Source organism: Panthera pardus, unplaced genomic scaffold, assembly GCF_024362965.1.
Source record: "Panthera pardus isolate Hobbes unplaced genomic scaffold, ASM2436296v1 HiC_scaffold_10, whole genome shotgun sequence".
Taxonomy (NCBI): Eukaryota; Metazoa; Chordata; class Mammalia; order Carnivora; family Felidae; genus Panthera; species Panthera pardus.
Window position 1 is genome coordinate 44,912,410 of NW_026526655.1, and position 19,679 is coordinate 44,932,088.

Below are 19,679 nucleotides of genomic sequence, written 5' to 3' on the forward strand. Positions count from 1 at the left end.
TGAGCACTGAGTAATGTATAGAACTGTAGAATCACTGTATTGTACACCTGAAACTAATATAACACTGTACATTAAGTATACTGGAATTTAAAAAAAGATGTTAAACTCTTGACATGGAAGAATGGCTAAATCATGCTAGGATTCACCACTTTCATGTCAGGTTCATTGTGTTGCTAGCTGAATATTCTGGGGATAAATCAAGCTGAAGTTGGTTGTCGTTGATCTATTAAACATGCCTAAAACCTGAAAGAAAAAAAAAACCCTCCTTGAATTATCCTATATAGAGTATGAAGGTATATAGTCTTTTAGATATAGATATGGAAGGTACACCCTTTAAAAATTTTTCTGATTTTCCATATTGAATACTTAGGTCAAGGGCACCTGAGTTGAATGACTCTGTCAGTTAAGTGTCTGACTCTTGATTTCTGCTCCAGTCATGATCTGTTTGTGAGATGGAGCCCTGTGTCCAGCTCTGTGCTGAAAGCGAGAAGCCTGCTTAGGATCCTTTCTCTCTCCCTCTCTCTCAGCACCAGACGCCCCCCCCCCCCTCCCCACACACACTAAATAAACATTTAACAAAAACTACTTAGGTAAAATCTCTCACCTCAGTCAAGAATGCCTCATTCCTCAGTCCTCATAAATTGTTACTGTCACTAGGTGGCAGCATATCTAAATAATATAACTGCTTTTTTTTTTTTTTTTTTTTTTTTTTTTTTTTTTGCATAAAAACTACTTTGGGGATTGATTTTTAAAAAATAAGTAGAGGTAACTGTAAATTCCACAGTAAAAAAAAGAAAAAAGAAAAAAAAACAAGACTTAAGAGGAATATGGATAAACAACCATGGGTAGAAAAAATTTAGGCTTCAAAATATATAGAAAATATCATTATGTGACATTTTCATGTAACAGAACATTTTGGAGATTATATACTATAGAAGAGTTTTAATACATGCAATATCCTTTTCAAATGCACCAAATATTTTATTTATATCTTACCATTTCTTTCTTTTTTCACATCCATTTTTGATGACTCTGTTTTAAAGGGGAATACACACAGAAGTACGATTACTAACATGTATGAGTTCCCTAGATTAGTCAAAATAGATTCATATGAATAAGAATAAAATTGCTATATTTAGATATCAACGACAGGATTGAGTGGAGGTTTTGGTCAAGCCATCTGGGCTTGGTGCACACAGCCGGCATCATGGCAGAGCAGACCTGGAATGCTGCGTCTCTAGAGTCTGGTCAAAACTGACAGTTGGTGCAGTTTTGTGTTGGGTAAGTCATCATATGTGGATGTTGCCAGTAGAGTTATACATTTTCCATATGTCAAAATCTATCCAATTCTTAGCAAATGGAAATCCAAGCAGTCACAGGATGAATGAGAGACTTTAATTTACCAAAGATTTATTTCACACCAAGAAAGGCTTAAAATATTATGTATCTTTAAACAATAAGCTACTTGTTATATTTAAATTTAACCGAATTTGTGCTATTTTAATCAAGTAATAGAAGCATCTTAATATGAAAACATATTAATTATACTGATAAGAGTACATAATTTATTAGTAGCCAATAGGATTAAAGCAGAACATGTTTTGGTGTGTGAAAATATAACACAGCTTTTTAAGATATAAAATATCATAAGATACAATATAAGATATAAAATATAAGATAAAATATAAAATCACAATTTTCTTATCGGCCATTCCTGATATTTAATCTGTATTTCCCTTTTCAGTTATAGAGAACTTCTGCTTTCATTTTCAACATTATTATTTTTATACTGGTTAAATTTATTCCAGTGAATAGGAATATATATATAAACATATATATATGTTTATATATATATATATATATATATATATATATATATATATTCCTATCTAAGAATCAGGAAAAAGTGGCTTTTTAAAAGTCAAAATTAGGGTTAGCTTTAAAGGGGCCATTAATTAAAAACAATTATTATTATAAGAATTTTTTGTTATTAAATATTATTTAAGTTTATATATTGTGAAGAAGTTATTCCCTGCTTGAGAACTCTGGGATAAAAAAGGATCTTCTGCTGGGATCTCTACTTATCTACCTTTTCTGTGAATTTCTATAGTGCACCACTGTGTTTTAATTATGCCAGTGATTATCAAATGCTACCTTGTGTTCATCCAATCATGCATTCATCCAACAACTACTTCCTGAGCACCTACAATGCCAGGCTTTCTTCTAGGCGTTCAAATACCATAGCAAACAAAGTAAAGCAAATCATTGCCTTTTACAGGGCTTATGTTCAAGTGAGGGAGACACAATAAAGAAATAAATAATACTATATGAGAGAGCAATAAGTGATACTTAGAAAAGAGCCTCTCTGAAATAAGGGAAACACAAACCTCAACTATGCTCTAGATACAATACCAAATTTTTATCTTGCTCTATAATCAACATGTCTTCTTAACTCTGAGTAGGAGCAGGTAAAAGAAAAACAGTTTAGATGTTTTAAACTTTATGGTACCTTGGCTAGACATAACAAAGCGTCTTTGGTTGATGTTGAAGCTAGCATTGCACAGTTGACATATAATAGAAACTCTGTTGTGTAAAGCAGCATGATGGAAAATGGCATAGCCTGCCTCATCTGAAATATTGATGGTCAAGCTTGAGGTTTTACGGCTAAATGTATGGAAAACAGCAGATAATCCTCTTTCAACAGCAGACTTCATACCAAATGGGATGCTCTAAAAGGATTAAGAGCACCAGAATAAGTTTCTTTAAAATACACCTAAATTTTGGCTTAAGGAAAAAAAGGATGATAAACATATATTAATATATTTATAATAAATATAATACTAATATATAATTAATAAGTATGTATTGATATAATTACATGATTGGTGCTCAGTCATAGTAGAATTTTCACTTTCCATTTGAAAGTGTCTCACTGGGCAATGATTAAAGTTGTCAGAACTATTAAGAAACATTGAGAAGTTTAAAAAATATTTTTGGGAAGTTACCCACCCCCCACTTTTTAGGGAGAAATTATAGCTCCTTCTTTGTAGATGCTTAAAACGGGAAAATTTGCTTCCTGAAATACTTAAGCAAATGAAGATCCCTGGGTTCCTTTTCTGATTTAAGAACAATCTAATTTAGAAATGTAGAAACTAAAATTACATAGCTATAGAAATACAATTTGTCTTCTTTGTTCTAGTTCTCAGAATAGAGAGGTAAAAATATTACACTCTTCTTTGAAACATTCTGACCACTTAATATTTTAAAATTGAACAGTTTATTCAATTCTTAAATTTATGGACATTGAAACAAATAAATGGTAAATAAATGCCAGTGTGTCCTTTGAAACTGGTGAGCTCACCACTTCATTTATCAGTTCCAGAAGCTGTGCATCAAGGTTTGTTGAAACAGATATAGAGATTTGATTCAGAATGCCAGGTTTTGTTCCTCAGGTTAGGTTCCCAGGACTGAAGCCAGACTCTGCCATTTACTAGCTGTGTAATTTGGGAAAGATCCTTAACTGGCTGCACCTCAAATTTCTCATTTGTAAAACCAGAATGACAACAGTAGTACTAGTACCTTGAAAAAGTTTGTTAAAAGGATTTATAAAGCGCCTGGCATATAAAATAAGCACTCAATAAATACTAACCTTTATTAAGATTGGTCACAATCCAGTTCATTAACAGATTGTTTTGGAACCCTACCAGAAATTTATTATCCAGAATTGTATGGCTTCTAAGCTGCTAAAATGTGGAATTTTTATTTCATATTGAAAACTTCATTTAACCCAATAGTTATCCCTAAAATAAAAATTTGAGACATATACTTACCTATAATAACATATTATCTATAATAACCTCCTATACTAAATTATGTAATGATTACTGAAATACCTTGCATTTCATAGCTTTTTTGAAGCCAAATTTTTTCTTAAATTGCTCATGTAATTGAGCATCTGTTAGTGGAAGTCTTTTTGGTTTCAGATTATTCACGATTTCATTTATGGCTCCCCACCACTTTGTCTTATATAGTTGATGATAGAAAGTTTCAAGTTCAAAACAGACCACATAGTAGCTATAAAAAAAAAGTAAAGAAAAAAGATCAATCTTTCTGACTTTGAAGTAATTTGCTACTTTTTTTCTATGCTAGCTAAACTTTATTTTTCTATAATAATTAAGTACAAAAATGTAGTTTAACTTGTATTGATTGAAAAAGAAAGTCTTAGGGAAATGCTATGCTATGAACTGGTCAGAGGCTAATATCCTCTCTTCCTTGACCTTTACTTCCACTTCAGTTTTCTGAATAATATAGACTTCTGCATGGATGAAGGCATGTTTGAGGACCTGTTTGCATTTATTTGAGGTTGTCATTCTTCCTGTCTACCATCTTCTCGCCCCAAGAGAAACTAGACCATAAAAATATAAACTAAAGGCCATCTTTACCCACACCTTGCAGAGACAGCGCCAGTCCAGGTGGTGGAACTTGTCACTGTCCATGGGCCTCAACTTGTACAGGTGCCAACTTCATCACTAGGGACTTGCTTCTAAAATCGAGGAGCAGGTATTCTGAATCTTACTCAGATTTGAAGGCTTTCACATCACAGCAATGATAGGCTCTAGGACCTTAAGGGGCTGTCTGAATCAGACCCGGATGCTTGATTCACATTGGATGACTAAACTAAATACCTAGAAGAAAACAGCTCACCTTCCCTTGGTGTCACACATGCTGCTAAGAGTGGACACCACAAACAGGTACCCCAAGTCTCATAAGACTGCCTCCATGGATACAGGCCCAGAAGATCACACTAAGGATGTCCTTTGGTCTCTCAGTGGCCCAGCTCCACATCATAGAGCCCCAGTGCCAGCAACCTCTATCTTTTCATGTACTTCTCCAGGGAGCTGCCTCTGGCTATGGTAACTTGCTATGGGGTCAGAAGCTGCTGACTACCTTTGGGGGCTCTGGTACTTAGTGATGTACTCTTAGATCACTGCTCAGGCAATGAAACAGATGTATAAATTTAACAAATACCAAAGGAATGTGGGTTGATTTCTTCTAGAAATTCAATTTACTTATCCAATACAAATCAAGCTTCCAGAACCAGCAGGGGGCTATCCTACCCTAGAAACTGGAGAAGCAAGAGGTGGTGAAGGTGGCTATACCCTGAGAAAGTCTTTGGCCACAGACTTTTGTGACCCCTTCCCCCCAAGATTGGATACACTATCTGCACTGGCCCCCTTTCTATGGAAGCATAGAAAGCCCAGATGGCCAGTGCTTTGAGGGAGAATTCATTCAAGTACTGCATAGGGACATATCACTGCTCTTACTCAAAACCTATGTGTAGATATTAGCAGGAACTATAAGGGGGCCTCACTTTTAAAACAGCTCCCTTCAGATTCTTCTACCTGGGAATCTGCAGATTTTGAGGAGCTTCTAGCTCCCTAGCTCTAGTTATAGCAGGAACTATAACAGCTCCCTTCAGATTCTTCTACCTGGGAATCTGCACCCAGTTTTTGAGGAGCTTCTAGGACCACATTTCCCTGATACACCATTGTCACATTAAGTTGATTTCTGACCTGCCTCCTAATAATCACAGCAACATCATGATGCTGGTATACTGTCCCCAAAATAGGACATTTTGGTACTGATATAAATTAATCTTTTTGCTCCAGTCATTGTCACCTTAATAATTCATGAGTTCTTGTACTTTAATGGAATGGCCAAATCCTGGGTATCTGACTGTGGCCCCTACTTTTTGATTCTGGTATGGTAGGAGGGCCCAACCTGAACCAAAATGAATCTAGGATTTAGATGTTTTCAGGCATGCCTGGAGGGCCAGTGGAACTATTTTTCCACTATTTTCATAATGGACCAGGGGTTTCCTAGGAGATAAACCATTCTGAGGAAAGAGAACATCAAGACTCAAGACCTCAGTCCACTAACAATGCCCCTAAAATCAAAGAGGGGAGATTTTAACATGGCATGTTTTCAATCATTCACCAAATGATCCCTACATCACAGAAAAGAACTGTTAGCAAAATGACTAAAAGAGCTGTTTTTGCATCAAATTATTAGGAGTTCAAGGTAGCACTTCCTTGAAACCAATAAAATTGGGAAAGAAATACTTACTTCACTGGATTGGCTTCAACATGCCTCACAGTTGATACAAGGTATTTAGCAGGCATCGGGAGAAGCCAGCTCCAGAAGTGACCCCAGATCCACAACCAGTAGAAATGATGTCAGAGACAACAATGGCATTAATGTTGAGTTGCCTTCATAGGGTCTGTTGAGCTCCAGGGGCCCAGGAGTGGATCATTACAGATTGCTCAGACAGGAAAGAGGAAAACTGAAGATATCTCACAGTACCTGAGAGCTGATCCATTGGCATATGAGATTCCTAAAATAACTATGTAGGGGTGGATATTATGGAACTGAAGGTTCTCTAGTAATTGTTACAGGAACCAAGAAAACACTGATTATTAGTCCACTTGTGGTTTTTACTTTTACTCCATGCTGCCTGGGTCTGGGAAACAAGCTCATGCTGCCTTTGCAAGTCTGCAAATTCAGATCCATCTATCTGCAATTCACCAACATTGATGACCAATGTTGTGCATTAGTCAGAAACTAGAGAACCATTCTACTTTAGTATCCCATTGAAACAATTTGACTGGATCTCTTACTGTTCAATGACAGTGGGCTTATGCCAACCATACTCCTTTACCTATAACAACCTCTCACCAAGTACAGCTTTTATCTCAGCTGCCTCCCTGCATCCTCAGGATCATTAGTGTCCAGCTAGTCACTGGAGCCTGGGGGGATAAAGTGTTATTCAGAGGTGCTTCTGAAATACTATTTACTTTGGCAGGTGTTGTACATGGAATGTGTCAGCAGTTGCTGGATCCCTGAATGAGGGATTCCTTCTTGAGCGAGATCCACACCAACTGTCCATTCTAGAGGCATGAGGTCTACTACTTAATTCCCTCCAAAATCATGGAAGTCATTAGCCACATGGTCTTTGACTTCATCTCTAGTACTATGTGTGCATCCAGACAGTATTCAATGAAAAGACCCACCTTTCATTGTTTATCCTGATTCTCCCTTTGCCTCCTTTCTCTTATTTTCCTCACGACCATGCATCTTGGAGAAATGTGTAATCTTTGTCTTCTTCACATCACATGAACTCTCCCCAACTTCACCCTTCAGCTCACTAAACATAGCCTAAAGCCAGAACTAATCCTCTTCCCAAGTCACTGCCGAATTTAGAGTGCTGTCTTCAGTCTTAAGTTGACTTGGCCTTTTTCTCTGTTGAATTTGATGCTTTTAATCTATTTCCATATTTAAAAATTCCTCCCCATTTGGCTTCCATGCTATCGTACTTTCTTGGTCCTCCTCCTTATATCATTCCTTCTCAACTCCTTTGTTCTCTCTTCTGCATCTCCCTATTTAAAAGCTGCTATTCTCCAGAGTTCCACACTTGGTCTTGGTCTCTAAACCACTTCCATGCGTTAAAAAAACAGAAAACAAAAAAACCTCTCCTATATGCTTTTAAATCTCAAGTCTCTACCTCCTAATAGTAATGCCCCTACTCTACTTTCCATAAACTTCAGTAACCAAGACATGGAAACCCAAGAACACAAGACATAAAGATCCTAGCAAAACTAAGAAAAACACACTGCTTCAAAAATTGGCAGGCGTAACAAGACCCAGCAGAGGAAGAGGATTTTAAATCATATCTGTTATGGAACTACAGGGGTATTTGCTGAGTCCACTGTTTTTCAGTAGGCTCATAGGATTTGATCCTCACCTCCATTCCCATTTAATAAAGATGTTAATTATAAGAACTAATCACTATCTCTAAAGATTATTACACAGAATGTACCAAAGTGCATGAAGTAATAAATATATTATTTATTTTGTTGACTCTCTATTTCAGTCACAGGCGTTATTGTGCTAGGATCTCCATGCTGAGGTATTAAGTTAGCCTTTACATTTTGACACTTTCCTTGTTTTCTCGTAACTTTCAACAGGTTGTCACTACTGTGAATAATTACTGAAAAGTTCCTTACCTTTTTCCGTTAAGTTCCATGACTGGTATTGAGTAATGTTCTTTGTATCCTAAATCTTCTACAAATGTATTAGCAGCACAATCCCGTATTTTTTCTAAATTATTCTAAAATATGAGTTATATTATTAAAAATATATCTTTAAATAAGTCTAAACAATTATAGCTTTTTCTTTTTAATTTGATACATAGAGAGAATGCATGGATGCACAAGTTGGGGATGGGGTGGGGGGTGGAGAGAGAGAGAGAGAGAGAGAGAGAGAGAGAGAGAGAGAACCTTAAGCAGACCCCACACCCAGCATGGGGCCTGACATGAGCTCTATCCCACGACCCTGGGATTACGTCCTGAGCCAAAAATCAAGGGTCAGGTGCTCAACTGACTGAGCCACCCAGGTGCCCCATCAATTATGGCTTATTTTAGATGAAATTTTGTACACGTAAATGATAAATTTTTAATATAATATCCCATAAAACCCTAATAATATTTGCATGTATCCAGTTCCTACTTCAGGAGGGAGGAAAAAATACAAAAGAAAATATAAAGAAGGTAGAAAAGCAATGACAATTCAAATGTATAATGTTTATATTAAATTCTAGATGAAATTATTGTTCTTAAACTCTAGAGGATCTCTGTTCTAATACTAATCTTCAAGGAAAATGGAAGATTTCTTCAAGGAAAGTGTATAGTGAATGTTGAGGGATTTCTACTGTATTCTTTGATCAACAATTTTAGGGCAAATATAGTCCATTTGAGATCTATAAATTCTATGAAGATAGCTGTACCTAGCTTATCTGTCATTTTATCTCTGACACCTCACATACTACCTTAGGGTAGTTGGACTTAATTCATGTGTGTTACATAATGTATGAAAAAACTAGTGAGTTAGGAAGATAATCATTTGGAGAGCTGCCTAGTGCCTGTGCCAGCAAGAGACCCTTTGTGGATGGAGAATGAGATAAAAGCGCTGGGAAATGACAAACCATTTCAGGAACAATAATAATTTAAACCTTAAAGTCTTCCAAAGCATTCTCAACTGAAGGTGTGCTGATATCAAATTCAATTCCTCCATGAACATGAAAATATTGATCCTCTTTGTAGTGAAAATGCTGGCATTTAAAATCTCGCCCATAAATAAATGGAGGCAGTTCTCGCTCTGTCTTGACCTTGTCATCTCCAAAATAAAAAGAAACTTTTATTTAAAAAGTGAAAACAGCATATAAACAATCATATTTTGGAGATCTGGATTCTCATTTACATAAACCAACTGAAGAAAACTCCATATTAACTGAAAATCTTGGCAGTTACAATCTATAAAATCATAGTCTTAGTATATATTTTAAACATGAAAATATATCATACATTTTGGGCATTTTCTGTAGTTTCATTGTACAGACATTTCAAGAGACTAGTTAAAACATTATTCTATGTGTGAGCTTAAGACTAGTATCTTACCTCCAATTGTCAGAAAAGATTTGAAACTCTGCCTCAGAGAATCTTTGGCTAAATAAATAAAAACTTAACCTGAGCTGGTTTAGGCAAAAAGAGACACTAATGAGAAATAGGTGGGTATCTCTCACTGACAAAAAAAAAAAAAAAAAAAAAAAATCAAACCAGCTCACTTTTTTGGAAAGTAATAAAATCCACATATAACATTTATTTAAAAAAAAATAATTTTCTAAAAGTCCAGTAAGGATTAGATTTGTTCAATATTTTGACTTGTTAGCAGAATATGGTTTCATTAATGAAAAGTATATAATGCATTTTGAGAAAGGTAAAAGGTACAGAAAAGTACAAGGAATAATATAACACCCTAATACCACCTCCTAGATTTAACTATTAACAGTCATATTTGCTTCCAATAATCTAAGTAATAAAACATTACAGATATGGCTGACATCCTCCCATAATTCTCCTGCCATAATAAACCTACACGTTTGGGCACCAATGAAAATATATAAATTGTGTGTAAATCTGGGTGGGAAGAACAGTATGCCCTGCAGTCCTGTCAAATTCCATGTAAGTATGGTCCTATTTCAGCTTTCTTCTCTTACATTGGTTTATTTGTGTATAATAGTGCTGACACATTAGTAAAGTTTTAAAATATGTTTTCAGCTCCTTTTCAGAAATGTAAGACCATTCATGATCCTGTACTGCTCCATATTAATTACAGAATCAATTTCTAAACTTTCGTGAAAAACACAATAGGGATTTTGAAAAGAAGTACATTGAATTGATAGAGTAATTTGAATCAGATATGATACATTCACAGTGTTGTTCCATCATGAACATGGCCTATTTCCCTATTTTTCTCAGAACATGTTTAAAGTCTTCCAATAGCCCTTATAATTAGTATAAATGTATACCAAGTACTATGTACATATACCAAATATTTTTAACTACTTAGGAGACATTAAATTTTGTTTTTCTTTCTAACAGGCTACAGCTAGGTTACATGAGTGGACTCCAATACTACAGACAAAATTGAATTTAAATATAAATTTAACATATATATATGTATATATATATATACACATATAATTATTTTATATTTGATCTGTGGTGATACTTTTACCTGAAAAAAGTGGAAGCAGACTATCTAAATATGGAACTTTCATCTTCTTTTTCAAACTCAGTAGAAATGGAGTCAGAAAACATATTAACTTTAGGTATCCTATCCCTTTTCTGAGGTCTGTTTTCTTCTCAAAGTGTTTTTGAATAACCTTTTTCTGAAGATATAATCTTTGCTGTAGTCTCTGATAGGTACAAATATCAAGATAATCCTGATTACATTTTATAGCATTAGTAAGCCAATAGGCTGTTTCAAATATAAAAACATTTTCACACTGTTGAACTTGTATGGTACTGAATGTCAATTTTAGCATAATGTTTTCAGCATATTTCATAAAAACAGCTTTTTCTTCAGGGCTGTTGGGATCATATGTTGGATCTTCATTCATGTCTTCATCATAGATTCCATTAAAGTCCGGATCCTTTGTAATATCAACCAAACCTTAACAGTAAAAAAGAAAAATTTTGGATAGTGAAAACATCATATGTGGCTTCTGGATAAATAGAGTGTATTGAACACTGGGTTTTATCTTGAAATCCTACTAAAGTGACAAAGTGATGATGAGATGCCAAAAAAATTATTAAAGATGAAAAGCAGGTTGATGAGTGCTAACTAAGCAGAGTAAAGAAAGATGGAAGCTTGTAGAATTAGAATAGATTTCCGTTGTCTTTGGAGGAAAGAAACACCATACCATGGAAACAACCTAAGTCCCATATTTAATCAGGGTTAACTAAAGAAGAACAAGAAAATGTGATTTCCCTTTAAACAGGGCATCAGTTTCTCACTTGGCCAAAAGTATAATTTGCTTTTCCAAGCCTTATATTATTACACATTTCTTGTTTTTGCTGATAACAGAAGCTAAACATATACAATAAGAACTTTCCTGCTAACTAATCGTGATGAAATAAATAAGAATTAAAACTCGATTTTTCTCTATTATAAACGACAAATTTCCTGTTACATTTTCTTCCCATTTATGATGAAATTAAGGACTTCCTTGCTGCCAAATTGTCTTCTTAAAGACAATTACACTTAGAATGTTACCCTTAATCTAAGCTTGAGAAAACTGCTTAGAATCACAAAATGAGTTCACAGAAAATGTGGCGTTTGTAACATACGTGCTTTAGACGTGTAAATGAGACATCAAGTTGCCGCCTTCTTTTTCCTTCCTCAAATCTATTAAAAAAAAAAAACCTCCAAAAAAAGCAGAATACACTTAGATTTTTATTTTTATTTTTTAAAAATATTTCTTTATTTTTCAGAGAGAGAGAGAGCGCGCGCGAGCCCGCGCAGGGAGGGACAGAGAGAGAGGCAGAGGGAGACAGAAGATCCGAAAGTGCGGAGCCCAATGCAGAGCTGGAAGTCACGAACTGCGAGATCATGACTGGAGCCAAAATCAAGAGTCACACACTTAACCAACTCAGCCACCCAGGCACCCCTCACTTGGATTTTTAAATGGCCACTATGATTCACCTCGTTTTTGCAAAATTTAAGAAATTATAAAGAAATTAAAGTATTTCTGACAGCTTTAAAAAAAATCTAAACATAAGCCAGAGTATTGTTGACACGCCTAAAACTTTGTAGCCTGAGGTGGCTGGGGGACACAGGTAGCAAGTCAGTTCTCCCCACAGAAAGTCAGGAAGGCTTAGAAATTGGAAGCCTGTAGAATCTCTAACAGATCTTCATGTCAGATTTACGGGGGGGAGGGGGAGAACGGGGGAGGAGGAGGGGAGGGGGAGGGCCCCCCCGAGCAGAAACAGAAGCAGCAGCAGCAGAAAAAAAAAAAAAAAAAAAAAGATTGGTTCGAAGTCTGAATTGGTGCAGTGAAACTCCCAGTTCGTCTTCCCCAGGCAGCACAGCCCCTCCCCTTCCTCTCAAAAAGGTTTGAGCAGCACCGCTAAAGGCCGGGAGGAGAGGCTGAGCTGGAAACCCGGCAAAGTGAGTCTGCGCGCTGAAAGGGGGACATCTTCAGCCCCTCCCCCTCCTCTGGCCCCAGTCTCGCCCTCCTTCCAGACGGGAGTCTGCGGGAAACCCACGGATCAAAGAGAAAAGACCTACTGATACAACATTTGGGAGAGGCTGCCCAGTGAAGGGGCAGGGTTTCTTCCCGATCACTACAGTGCAGTGGTAGCAGTCAGCAAGCCCTGTTCCTGCCCCACTTCTAAATGAGAACAAATTGCAAGTGTTTCCACACAGATGAGGAAAACCTCTCAGGTGAAAGACCCAGACTGGGAGCGGAAAGGGGGAGGGGAGGAGGAAAGGCGGGAGGGCGGGCGGGCAGGGCTGCGAGGGTGGAGAAAGGGAGAAAGGATTTTGGAGAACCGGAAGAGAAATTGCCTGGAAAAGATACCAGTCAGTTCACGCGAACACAGGAGAATGAAGGAAGGTGTGGACTGAGACATCGCTAAGGGAAAAAATGGAATTGCTGCGCTACCTGATATTTCGCTGTACTGAGAGGAGTTCGATATTGCTGTTCAAAAGTTTGGGGCTGAATCGGAAAACTGAACTAATTTGTTTTAATGACACAGTTGTGCATGTCACAAAAAATAAAAAGTTATTAGAGGAAGTGTGATCACAGCATGTTATACAAATCAGATATGTACAAAGTCATAATAATGTAGAAAATGAAAAAGGATTTAATAGAAAAATTGGATATAACTGAATTTGGAGGACAGGGAGGGGAAACACAAGATTCCATTGTTTTAACCTCTATACTATGCTAATTTAATCTTATCTCCTGCCCTGCTTTTTGCTCCTGAACTCAATTCTTTTTCAATGCCTAGTACTTATCTTTATCTGAACGTCACAGAAGCACTCCCAAACTAAATTCATCCTTGATCTCCCCCCAATCTGCTTTTCTTTTCATTCTCTGTCATGGTTAATCATTCTATTTATCAGTTCCTCAAACTAGAAGCCCAAGAGTCTCCTTCAGTACCTTTTCTTTCACATTCTATTGTTATTAACCACTTAATTTCCACAAGTATTGAAAGTTTACTATCTGCAAGCACGCTATAAGGTGCTGAGAATTTAAAAGCAAAAAAGACATTTTTCTGTGCTCTTGAGGAGCTTAAGGGCTAATACAGGAGACAGAGATGAAATCAGTAATTTCAATACAAAATGATACAGTGTGCATAGGACAGAGGAGGCTGTGTCTGAATCAAGTCTTGAGAAGGGGGAAACAATGACCTAGGGAAGAATGGGGAAGGGTGAGGAGGTAAAGTGGCAGGAGGAGGGCATTACAGATAAAAGGGCAGGGAATAAGCAGAGGCATAAAAAACAAACAAAACCAAAAAACAAACAAACCCAATTCACTTCCAGTTGTAGTATTAAACAAGGTCTTTTGTGTGTGTGTGTGTGTGTGAACTAAAAGTCACTCCCACATTTTTCTATCACAAAAATATGTTTTTCCTTTCCTCTCATCCTACAAACTTTATGTAATACATTGAAGAATCCAAGAATTATTCAGATCAAGAAATTAAAATGCCCTACAGAAAACTAGATAATATGACCGGAGTTTGGTATTCTCCTTCTCTATTGCTGTTGCTATCGTTTTCTTTTTTTTTTTTTTTTAATTTTTTTTTTTAAATTTTATTTATTTTTGAGACAGAGAGAGGCAGAGCATGAACGGGGGAGGGGCAGAGAGAGAGGGAGACACAGAATCGGAAGCAGGCTCCAGGCTCTGAGCCATCAGCCCAGAGCCCGACGCGGGGCTCGAACTCACAGACCGCGAGATCGTGACCTGAGCTGAAGTCGGCCGCTTAACCGACTGAGCCACCCAGGCGCCCCTGTTGCTATCGTTTTCTGAGTGCAGTGACATGGGCAGTTGCAAGACTTGAACTCAGTCTCTCAGTCATGCCAAGAGAGGAGGTGCCACTTCCCCAAATATGAATGATATAGAAATTCTTGCTGCTAGCTTGCCCTTGCATAGCCACAACTACAAGGCTTGGACCCCAGTTTCCTGGTCAAGTCAGTGGAGGAGTGGCATTCCCTCTCTACCTCAAACAAAACACTGAGGATAGAGCTGGGGCCAAGGTTCCATGAGTCACTCTGTTTATCAGACACTTCTACCTCACTTCCTCCCAGACTGTATTTTTCACTCTAGCTGTTGTTGCACTAACCAGCTTCACAAAGATGTAACTGTGCTTTGCTTCAGATGCACCACATGGCTCTTATTTTTACCCTGGGACTTCTCTACCACTGCTGTGTTAGACTTCTGATGGAACCCATCCGGTCATTCCAATGCAAGAACAAATCTGGAGAGTGAGGGAGCAACCTTTGACCAATCCAGGAGGGGGAGTCGGGGGATACACACTGCCCTCTTCCTTCCCTTGGGCTGACAATTCTGAAGTGTATTCTATGGGATTCCTCAGAGTCCTTACAAAATGGATCTTAATGAAAGCTCAGCAGCACATCCTTGGATTGATGTTTCCTCCTTTTCTATTCACTTTTCCTGCCCCCCACTTCTGTTCCTTAGATTTATTTCCTATAATCTACCCTGATTTAAGCCCCCATTTCAGGCTCTAATTTGGGGGTAATATAGGCTAATACACATTGCCTTTGTACCTGGCCTCTGACCTGCTGTTTCCCTGATTATGAAGTATAAAAAGCCCCACAGTCTAAGAGTCTGGGTTCCTTTCCCCAAGTCTGACACTTGGGCCGTGCAAGATTTCACAGCGATGTTCCAAATGTGGTGCATGATGGGGAGCCCGTACCTGTTCCTGTTCCCGTAAAGGTCTGGTGTGCATTCTGCTTGGTCATATACCGTTGTTTGCACTACACCATTGTTACAGTGCCTGAAGCATGCTGATGCTGCTGGTGCTTCAGCAGACTCCCAAGCATAGTAAGGGAGAAAAAAATCTCCGTCTTGGTAGGATGCTCATCTTTGATTGCCTGACAGCCAATATTACAAAGTGCTTTAACGTAACAGTACTTTCCCCAAGGGCACATGGTGGTGGAGTGACTGAATTTGGAAAGGTTTCCAGCTTCAGTCATATACAGTGAAAAAGGGATCAGAGTCACAAATAGTCTAGACATGGGTTCCCAGCCAGGAAAGGAGAATTAAGTAGAACTGTCTGGAGCTGATATTTAGCTGACATGTATCAGTATGGCCACATCGGTTGTAAAAATATTGATCCCTTTCTTATTGTTTGGTAAACTGAATTGCTATAGCCCCAAGCTGTTTGAATACCTCCCTCCCCTGGGATCTCCTGGAAAGCTTCATGATCCAGCAAAGGCTACCTATGACAAACAAGAGGTCTCTGAGATCCTACTCCAACATTATGGCTGATGTCTGTTCTTATTGCTCAGTGATCATGCTGTACTGGTGGTTAAGTATTTTTAATATCATCCCTGAAAATGTAGGCAGTTAGTCTCTGGGTGCTCCCCCACTCCCCCTACAACTTGATTAGAATGTTCCTACCTGTCTCCGATCCTGTTAACCAGGAGCATCACTGTGAGAGGATCCTTACTAGGGTAGCCTCAGATACAATAGTTGGGCTGAAGAGACCAGTGGTGGGCCATGAAGTCACATGATATAGTCAATTTTGTCATCCACTAACCAGAAGCCCTCTGTTCTTAATTACACAGTAGGACACATGCTCCCTCCTATCATGGCCTTGTCCCTTATTATTATTGATATTCTCACCAAATGATCCAAAGGCTTTTCAGACTTTCATATGTGGATGACTCCTTAGTATGTACCTCTAACCCAGATCACTCTCCAGAATTTGACTTCTATGATGAAAGTTTCCACCTAAATACGTGACTCTCAAAAGGGCTTGCTGTTTCTTTACCAGTCAAATCTCTCAGCTCTGGCCCTTGCCTTGCTTGACAAATGCCAGGTGGGAATGATGATTCCAAGTAATCTTTGTGAAAAGGGAAGAAAAGCAAACCCAATTTTTGTCAGAATTGTCAAGTCTCAAACATCATTGGAAACCATTATCAATATCTGCTTATCCTTAACATCTGTAGAGCTCAAATTCTTCATAAAGCTCTTGCCATCATCTCGATCAGGAAAGGCAAACCATGCAACTTAGTTTCCCAGACACATCTTGGCCAATTCAATTACAGAGAAACATCATCTGGCTTGTGCAATGTTCCCTGCTGTCTTCCAGTGATTAGCAAATGGATTAGTGGACAACTTCCAGGATAGAAGTGTCATCAACCACCAAAATGACATCTTAATTTATTTACATTACCTGATCTAGCCTTGGAGATTGTAAACTACCAGCAATGATAGTACTTCTAGGAAAACACTGAAATATGTTTTTAAGACTTTGACCATGTCATATTCTCTTCAACAATGCAGCTACGTCATGCCAAAGTGTCAGTGTCCTTTAAGAGGGAACTGTCAAGGGAATGCAGAAATGAATGGAATTCACTAGCTATTACTGGCAATATTTTTCATTGCTTCAGGCTTCTCACTTCAAATACTTGAACAACAAGAAGGGATTTGTTAGTTACAGTTATAGCTATAATCTTTTAGAAGCCAGTGACCCTCCAATCCTATGGTACTCTGCACCAAAGCCAGGTGGCATTAGTCCTTACTCCACCAATGCCACAGATTGAATAATTCTCACCCACAGGAGGAGAATTTCTGCCTTATACTCACTACTCTTGGAGACTGCTCTCAACAGAAGTTGATTACCCTGCATGGAAATGAGAGCTATTAGCTATCTAAACTACCTTTGAGACACAGAAATACCATCTTCAAGAGACTGTACTGCTTGCTAGTACAGTAAGGCTACAGAGCCTGAAACATCTCTGAAAACCCAACCCAGAGCAGGTGAGTCAGGCTGCCTCACTGCCATCAAGCAAATCTTATTCTCAGGCACTTGAACTTCACAGCAGTCCAGTGGTAGATACAGTAAATAGCATAAGTAGCAAACAAGCACTTCTGTGGTTTAAGTCTTAGCCCAAATTCAGAAGTGTTCAGTGGTGTATAGTTCTGAATGTGGTGGTTGGGGAATGACCATCCAATTGTAGTCATTGTACATCATCCTGATTGGACACTTTAGTCAAAACTTTGAGCTGATCTATCTATCTGTGACATGCTTGCTGAGGACTTGCTCCCTCAGTTCAGTTATTAAATCCCTCTGGGACATCCATGCTAGACTTAATTTCCAATCTGAACAACTGGTAATGGTAGAAATCCCCTCAAGCTGTGTAACACCCCTGTTCCCATTTAATTCTTCATTGATTCAATTCAACTCAATTCATTTAATTCAATTTAACAAATACCTGTTGATGCCTACTTTTTTTAAAATTTTTTTTAATGTTTATTTATTTTTGAGACAGAGAGAGACAGAGCATGAACAGGGGAGGGGCAGAGAGAGAAGGAGACACAGAATCTGAAACAGGCTCCAGGCTGAGCTGTCAGCACAGAGCCTGACGCGGGGCTCGAACTCACAGACCATGAGATCATGACCTGAGCCGAAGTCGGACGCTTAACCAACCGAGCCACCCAGGCGCCCCTGTTGATGCCTACTTTGTATCAGGGACTATCTTAGGCACAAAACATATAGGGATAAACAGGGCAGGTAAGGGTCTTCTTTTTCATGGAGCTTATGTGTATGTAAGCTTCCTGTTTACCTGTTCTTGACATCAGACTTACTTTTGTGTCTAAGCTAGAAATAAAAACTCAGTGAATATTTGTAAAACGAATAAATCAAACTAGAGTCCTTTATGAACATATATATGTATATTTTGTATGTGTATGTATAATTTTTTATCTAGCTATCAATGACAGAAGGAAAAATAAGAAAACTCCATGAAACTACCTTACCATTAACTGTATTAAATATTCAAGTGATCACAATTCTTCCACATTTTATTGAGACGCTAAGAAACAATAAATTTTGTTTTCAGGGCATTTGCTTTAGTAACCAGATTTATATTGACAAACTAAAGTCTTTTTCAGGTAATTTTCTCCTCAATTACATGTACAATAGAGATAAAAAGTGGTTCTTTTCCACCTAATTGACCATTAAAAGCTTCTGTTATTAGATCTATTTAGCCAAGGGAAATCTGGCTAATTAGGGGAGAATATTAATTCTTTTCTTCCTTAGTAAGGTTATGCAGAAACTTATTGCCATATTAAGATTATGTATAAAAACACACTGAATAAAGATTGAAAATCTTATATTTTGAATATCAACCCCATAAAGTGCAGACAATTACATGCAATACACAAATCAACAAATTTGTTCTCAGAATAGTCAAGAAAGGAAGCGTCTGAGTGACATTTTATTCCTGAAGACAAATTGTCATCCTTTTCCAGTTTCCAATGAGATTAAAATCTATATAAAATCTATTGCTGTGCTCTCTCCTCCAGTCAAGTGAAATTCTAGTACATTTTTAACTAAATTGAGACTTCTCTTTAAGCCTGTGCCCACAAACTGGAAATCTATTTAGAAAATGATTAGATATATTTAATCAGCGAAAGTAGTTGGGAATACTGTCTGGAGCACACATTTTCCATTTTACTCTCCATTCCATCTGGCCTGCTACAAAGGAACTTACAGGAATTTTTTTTTTTTTTTTAAGAATAAAAAATTTACATATGCTGAGGAGATGCACAGGATTTAGTGGTACCTATTGTGAATATACAGGCTTTAGAGAAGTCAGGCCCTAAGAAGGAAGGAATTTAAGGGGCGCCTGGGTGGCTCAGTCCATTAAGCACCCTACCTCTGTTCAGCTCATGATCTCAAGGTTCGTGAGCTAACAGCTCAGAACCTGGATCCCACTTCAGACTCTGTCTCCCTCTTGCTCTGTCTCTCTCCCCCTCCCCCTGCCTCTCTTGGTCTCAAAAATAACTACACATTTTAAAAAATAAAAAAAAAAGAAGGAATTTAAAAATTAGGTGAACCAAAAATACTTACTAAACCAAATGCTACTAAAATACCAAAGCTTAGATCATTGATGCACATTGATCCTTAACTTCAACTTTCATATCATTCATTTTTGAAATTTACAAAAATGGCATTATAGATGACTAACCAAACTGGCAATCATTTTGTTTTCAAGTTCAGAGATTTTTCTCATTGCATTCC

General features: G+C 37.7%; 1 protein-coding gene across 2 annotated transcripts in view; it reads right to left on the bottom strand.

Annotated features, from left to right (window-relative positions):
* ANKAR (ankyrin and armadillo repeat containing) overlaps nt 1-19,679 on the bottom strand; it is a 73,222-nt gene that overhangs the window by 49,051 nt on the left and 4,492 nt on the right. For both annotated transcript variants that reach the window (XM_053906975.1, XM_053906965.1), the window contains 6 exons: nt 10,633-11,070; nt 9,068-9,231; nt 8,064-8,167; nt 3,894-4,074; nt 2,510-2,729; nt 997-1,032 (listed from right to left, as the gene is read on the bottom strand). In XM_053906975.1, the coding sequence (XP_053762950.1) occupies nt 997-1,032; nt 2,510-2,729; nt 3,894-4,074; nt 8,064-8,167; nt 9,068-9,231; nt 10,633-11,017 (1,090 nt within the window). In that variant the 5' untranslated portion in view covers nt 11,018-11,070. The remainder of the gene's footprint in view (nt 1-996; nt 1,033-2,509; nt 2,730-3,893; nt 4,075-8,063; nt 8,168-9,067; nt 9,232-10,632; nt 11,071-19,679) is intronic.